Source organism: Tupaia chinensis, unplaced genomic scaffold (genome assembly GCF_000334495.1).
Source record: "Tupaia chinensis unplaced genomic scaffold, TupChi_1.0 Scaffold000627_1, whole genome shotgun sequence".
In the NCBI taxonomy this organism is placed as follows: domain Eukaryota; kingdom Metazoa; phylum Chordata; class Mammalia; order Scandentia; family Tupaiidae; genus Tupaia; species Tupaia belangeri.
Genome location: NW_006160147.1, coordinates 2,518,266 through 2,524,975, shown reverse-complemented (window position 1 = coordinate 2,524,975; position 6,710 = coordinate 2,518,266). Strand labels below are relative to the sequence as shown.

Genomic DNA, 6,710 nt, shown 5'->3' with positions numbered 1-6,710 from the left:
CCTCGCACCTGCTACTGATTTACCCCCCCCCCCCCCGTCCCGTGCATGGGCCCTCTGTGCCACTGCTTCCCTGACAGATGATAAGGAGGAGAGCATCCTGGGCAGCATACCCCTCCTGAGCTTCCGGGTCGCCGCGGTGCAGCCGTCCGACAACATCAGCCGGAAACACACATTTAAGGTCAGCTGGCCCTCCTCTCCTGGGCTGGTGGGGGAGGCAGCGGGTGCTCAGAGCGTGTGGTAATGGGGCTGGGAGGGTCAGAACTCGCTCCCTGAGGAGCTCCAGGTGGTGGTGACAGAGGGGGCAGCAGGCAGTGTGGCTCTGGGCTCAGCAGAGGCTACTGAGAGGCCGAGGCGAGGCTGTGCTGGGACCCACTCCTGGGGATGGAGTAGATACTTCTCCCAGGGTGGGTCAGCACAGATGTGCTGCAGGGCTGTTGCCGTTTTTGTAGGGGCTGAAATAGTTATGGACGGAGCTCACGATCATCCTTTGAGAGAGTGACTGGTGGGTTTCCGAAATCTTTGCTGGAGGGGCTTCCTCTCCTCCTTGGTCCCAGGGAACCAGACCCTTCCCCACAAGTCAAACTTACATTTCAATTTTTAGAGAAAATTAGAAATTGAGTTTCATTCCGGTACGAGCCACAAATGTCATGCAGACAACAGTTTGAGAGAACAAGTGCCCAGGAAAATGGGACTCACCTGCCTACTCAGTGTCACTCCCTCTGGTCCCCTGGGAATCCACCCGGTGCAGACACGCCTGCAGCTGGCTCATCCTGGGCCAGTGTTTTTCCACAATTAAAAATGCATGACCCATTAAAAACTGTAAAAACCTCATGCCCTTCTTATATTTTCTGATGCAAAAACCTTAAGTTCCTTTGCATTTTCCAAGTATAAAATGATAATAACAATTAAGTATTTTCTTAATATAAAACCCCATCTCTCCCCCAGTTGCACACTGCTGTTCAAACTCCTGAAAAGTCAAAGTTTAGGTAGCACCAGCAGGTCACCCTGGGCCAGGGCCTGAGTTCCTAGGGCCTCAGAGACTCTTCCCGTTTCTGTGCTTCTGACTCTGGTCACCTGGCCACAGGAAAAAGGGAGGCAGCATACCAGGCCCTGCTACAGGGAACAAGGAGGGACTTATTTGCACATAATTAGCTTCTAGCCTCCCAGGGTCTTTTATGCCAGAGGTGTGAACAGAATGAACAATTAATAAAACTCTGACTCCAGGGAGCCAGGTTCTAGCTGGGGAAATAGGAACAGGCTTGTTTAACCAACAACAAACAGTCCTGCTATACACAGACGCACGCACACACCCACACGCGATCGAGCAGCCTGTCTCACCCTCCCTGCCAGACCTGTGCAGAGATAGACACACGAGCTCGGAGCTCTGCCAGCAGCCGCCAGTAGATCAACGTCCTGGAGTGACTGACACACTCAGAGTCCCTTCTGTGCCCCCAGCCCCTCCCCGCAAGGAGTGTGCTGCCTCTTTACAACAGGGCTCCATGGACCATGCTCAGTGGCCCACGAAGGGCTCTGACTGGCTGTTCAGGGGCTCTTCCCCAGGGACTGTGGTCAGTGGAGTTGGGGTGAGTGGGCTTGTCCTGCTGTGGCCATTAAGGGAAGCTCTTGGCAGGCTAATGAGGAGGAGCCAGAAACATCCTGACCTGGCTACCAATGACCTCACCTTCTTCCCAGCCTGGTAGGGGGATGAGGTGGGCCCGGCCTGGATGCCCCCTCATTCTCTGGCCCCTTTCACAGTTCCAGACCAGCGTCCACTCCTGCTCCCATCAACAGCACTGTCTTTTCCCAGGCCCTCTGCCCCAAGCCCTCTGCCCCAGGCTTCTGCAAGCACTTGTCCTGCACCGTCACCGTCCTTGTTTCCCTTGACGTGTTCTGTCCCCCAGCCCAACCCGTGAGCTCTTCAAGTGCAAGAGCATGTTCTCGCCTTCCTGTGACTGCCCCAGCAGCTCCGCATGTGCAGGTGCACCCTGGGTGTGCACCGAATCTGTGAATGCACTTACAGCCCCCACCCCACACCACAGGGCACCCCCTCCCCCAGTCCTGCCTGTTACTGTCCTTTCCAGTGACCCTTCGTTCTCCACCCAGAGGGCTTGCTCAGGCCGTGGCCTCTCCCCTGTGCAGTTTTAAGCCCAGCTGCCTCCCTAGCCTCACTGGCTTTTTCTCAGACCTCCCCTGGCCTCCTATCCCCAGCTCGCCTCATGCTGGGCCCTCTGCTGGCTCCTGTCGAAAGATCAGGCTGGGGACAGCGGGAGGTGGGGCCAGCTGCAGCCAAGGGGCCTGTGACAGTCGGGCTGGAAAGCACAGGGGCTCTGGGTTTGACATTGCTGCTTAGGAGAGCCCCGAGAGCCCCACCTGGCCTCATCTTCTCCTAATCCACGGAGGCCCGGGATGTAGTGCCCAAGGGTTAGAGGCTGGGGTAAGGTTCATGTCTGGGACTCTTAATCACTTTCGGATCTCTCCTGTTCAGCGGGATAAACCAGGCTGCCCGCTTTTTCTGGGAAGTTCAGGGTCTTCCCTGGGAAGAATGCTGAGTTCTCAAAGGATCTAGTCCCAGGTCTGTGACCCAAGAGCCTCGAGTTTCACCAGGCAGAGCCTCACCATGAAATAGAAGCAATGGGTCTGCAGGGGCAGAGCCGGCCCGGGGCAGAGCTAGGTTTAGTGCTGGGCTCCCTGGGTTTACTCCCCACCCACTCCCTCTGGTGCAGGCTCCCCACCCCTTACCCCACCCTGTGGAAGTCTGAACTGGGCGCTGCAGGGTGCCGTGGTTCCCAGTAGTGACACCACTCCCTGAACCCCACCGTGCTCCCACCATTTCTTGCCATGTGGTCTCTGTCTCTCCCTCTGGTGTTTGGTTGACCTGTTCTCTGCTTCTCCCCCTTCTGACCGTGTGAGGACCCCTCCTCTGGACAGGAGCTCTCTTCTGGGTTCCCGCCCGCTGTGCCTGCTCGCAGCCGCCAACTAGGTAGTGTGCTCCGTCCGTATGCCAGTGCATGCTCTTGCACGCCCGTGGATAGAGGCTTGGCTGTCTCTCCACAAGGAAGACAGTGTTGTGGAACTGGCATGTACTTGGGGGTCCTCTCCCCCAGACGTCGGGTAATTGCCTTTCAAACCGAACATGGAATTGGATGGGAGAGTGGGTGCTGTAATTGTCCCTCCTGCTTATAATCACCCCAGGTGGGGCAGGTAGGCTTCCTGGGCTATTGGGCTGCCAGGTGGTGGCCAGAGAGCTATCCCCAGCAGATATCTGGATGCTACTGGAGCACTTGGGATGGCCACGGGTCACGTCCTCAGCTGGCTCCTGAGCTCCACGGGGGAAAGAGCCACAGGTCCAGGGGACGTCGACTGACCACCATCCTGTGGGTGTGACTTCTTCTCCCTACAGGTGACTGTGTGCTGGGTGGACGAGGCCGGGGCCAGTTCCACACACTGCCTGTCCCCACAGGCTGAGCACGCAGGGGTCCGCACCTACTTCTTCAGTGCCGAGAGCCCCGAGGAGCAGGAGGCCTGGATCCAGGCCATGGGAGAAGCTGCCCGAGTCCAGATTCCTCCAGCCCAGAAGTCAGTGCCCCAAGCTGTGCGTCACAGGTGAGCTCCAGGGTTCTGGGCCTGGGGTTGGAGAGGAGGGCGATTGAGATGTTCCCAGTTCTGTGTCACTGATCCTGTGTGCCAGCTTGAACCTCTGCAGAGCGTATGGCTGGCTCTGGGTGGGCAAGCAGGAAGCCCTCCAAAGCGATTTCAGAGCCTGACATCTCTTCCTCTGATCGTCTCCCCTTCTCTCCAAGCTGGCGGAAGCCAAGAGAAAAGCTGGGCTCCACTGGGGTTTGGCCAGGATCCAAAGGTCAGGGTCACGTGCTTGTTTTTCTCACCTTGGTGTGTTACACACACAGCATTTGGAGGAAGGTGGCCTCGGGTTTGCATCACAGCTTGGCTGCTTGCCATGGTGCGACCTCAGTCTAAGTGACTTAACCTCTCCAGACCTGAGTTTCCTCTTCTCAAAACCAGCAATTATAACCCAACCTCCCAGGAGGGTTGTGAGGACTAAACAGTGTCCTGAAACGCTCGGCATGCAGTGAACATGCTGCACACAGTGGCCCCCTCTTCCCATCACCCACCCTCCAGGGCCTCAGCGCCTGTCTCTCCTTAACTGGGTATGGAGCCTTGAGTTAGCCGCTGTCAGGGATCCAGAAGAAGAAGGTTTTCAATACAGACTCCAGATCTACTCATGTCTCTTAGAAATGTTTACCCAACAACCTTTCTCTCTTTCTTTTTTTTAAATTATTTATTTAATTTTACTTATCATTATTATTTTTTTAAATTCGCAACAGGGCATGTGTGGTCAGCAGAGACAGAGAGGGGGGAAGTGCGAAAGCAAGCAACCAGGTCTGGGACTTGAACCATGGCCAGCCATGTGGGAGTCCAGCACATTAACCACCACGCCACCTGCTGGGTCCCCCCGATTGAGATGTTCCCAGTTCTGTGTCACTGATCCTGTGTGCCAGCTTGAACCTCTGCAGAGCGTATGGCTGGCTCTGGGTGGGCAAGCAGGAAGCCCTCCAAAGCGATTTCAGAGCCTGACATCTCTTCCTCTGATCGTCTCCCCTTCTCTCCAAGCTGGCGGAAGCCAAGAGAAAAGCTGGGCTCCACTGGGGTTTGGCCAGGATCCAAAGGTCAGGGTCACGTGCTTGTTTTTCTCACCTTGGTGTGTTACACACACAGCATTTGGAGGAAGGTGGCCTCGGGTTTGCATCACAGCTTGGCTGCTTGCCATGGTGCGACCTCAGTCTAAGTGACTTAACCTCTCCAGACCTGAGTTTCCTCTTCTCAAAACCAGCAATTATAACCCAACCTCCCAGGAGGGTTGTGAGGACTAAACAGTGTCCTGAAACGCTCGGCATGCAGTGAACATGCTGCACACAGTGGCCCCCTCTTCCCATCACCCACCCTCCAGGGCCTCAGCGCCTGTCTCTCCTTAACTGGGTATGGAGCCTTGAGTTAGCCGCTGTCAGGGATCCAGAAGAAGAAGGTTTTCAATACAGACTCCAGATCTACTCATGTCTCTTAGAAATGTTTACCCAACAACCTTTCTCTCTTTCTTTTTTTTTTTTTAAATTATTTATTTAATTTTACTTATCATTATTATTTTTTTAAATTCGCAACAGGGCATGTGTGGTCAGCAGAGACAGAGAGGGGGGAAGTGCGAAAGCAAGCAACCAGGTCTGGGACTTGAACCATGGCCAGCCATGTGGGAGTCCAGCACATTAACCACCACGCCACCTGCTGGGTCCACCCAGCCACATCTCAATCAGGGTGCTTGAGTATGTCGCGTATGGGAAGCTATAGGGAGAAGTTGTCACAAGTGTACATCTTTGGCCCAATCAAATGGCATTTTTCCAGAAGTTCATGCATTCATCCAATCACAAATGTTCCTAAGAATTGGGAGGCAAGAGCTGCTGCCTCTGGTTCCCCCTTGGTTTAGCTCATAGCAGGCCCGTAACAGGAAGTATCATTATTCCCATTCCGCCAATGGGGAGCCCAACACTCGGGAAAGTTAAGTAACTTTCTCTAGGCCAGAGAGCTGACCTGTGGCAAGCTTTCGTATCTAGGATGCACAGGACAGACACTGGTGTGAAACCTCAGTACAGTGCCATGTTTGGCGCTGGCTCAGGGCGGACTACTGAGGAGACCGAGACTCAGGGAGGTTAGTTGTGGTCATAGCTGGAAAAATGGGCAGAAGGGAGTGGAGGGTCACCTGTGAAGAAGACCCAGCCCGCCCAGGCAGGACGGAAGTACAGTGTAAGATGACGCCCAGCTGGAGCAAGGAGAGATGAGGGAGATAGAGCTGGGATTCACCAAGCCCTGGTTCTGCCCGTGCCTTCTCCACTCCCCTTTTCCTTCCTACCACCCCCCGCCCAACGCCGTGCTGGGCTGGAAATACTGACATCTCCCTTGACACCCTACAGCCATGAGAAGCCAGACTCAGAGAACATCCCACCCAGCAAGCAGCACCACCAGCCACCCCACAACAGCCTCCCCAAGCTTGAACCAGAGACCAAAACGCGCGGGGAAGGTGATGGCCGGGGCTGTGAGAAGGCAGAGAGAAGGCCCGAGAGGCCGGACACCAAGAAGGAGCCCCTGGTGAAAGCCAACGGCATCCCAGCTGGACAGGAGCCAGCCTCAGAGCCAGGCAGCCCTTACCCTGAGGGCCCGAGGGTCCCAGGGGGAGGGGAGCAGCCCGCCCAACCCAATGGTTGGCAGTACAGCTCCCCGAGCCGGCACACAGGGGGCACGGTTGGCCCACCTCAGGATGGGGAGAGCGGGGATCACCGGCGGAGCTTCCCCCCACGCTCCAACCCTGACAAGATCGCCCAGCGCAAGAGCTCCATGAACCAGCTCCAGCAGTGGGTGAACCTGCGCCGGGGGGTGCCGCCACCAGAAGACCTCCGGAGGTGAGCCTGGTGTGACATGGGCGTGGGCAGCTTATGGCTAGGGCATGGAAGTAGCCATGAGACAACCACCTCCAGAAGCCCGACTGGGGTGGGATCCAGAAGCCAGACTGGGCTGGGAGCCAAAAAAATCCCATGGTTCTGCTGAAGATGCACAGGGCATCTGGGTTCCCTGGGCTGTGTCAGCAGATCAGCCATGCTGCCACAGCGGAGCCAGGGCCTGCAGACCCATCCCTCAGAGAGCTTGCT

At 56.1% G+C, this 6,710-nt stretch overlaps 1 protein-coding gene across 13 annotated transcripts in view; it reads left to right on the top strand.

Annotated features, from left to right (window-relative positions):
* The window catches only part of PLEKHA6 (pleckstrin homology domain containing A6), a 164,663-nt gene that overhangs the window by 123,333 nt on the left and 34,620 nt on the right, over positions 1–6,710 (top strand). For 12 of the 13 annotated variants that reach the window (XR_003551192.1, XM_027776038.1, XM_027776036.1 and 9 more), the window contains 3 exons: positions 78–178; positions 3,401–3,603; positions 5,979–6,464. Coding sequence is in view for 12 of the 13 variants with exons in the window: in XM_027776038.1 (XP_027631839.1) it covers positions 78–178; positions 3,401–3,603; positions 5,979–6,464 (790 nt within the window). In the remaining variant the exon portion in view is untranslated. The remainder of the gene's footprint in view (positions 1–77; positions 179–3,400; positions 3,604–5,978; positions 6,465–6,710) is intronic. The other variant, XM_014591885.2, reaches the window with a different exon arrangement.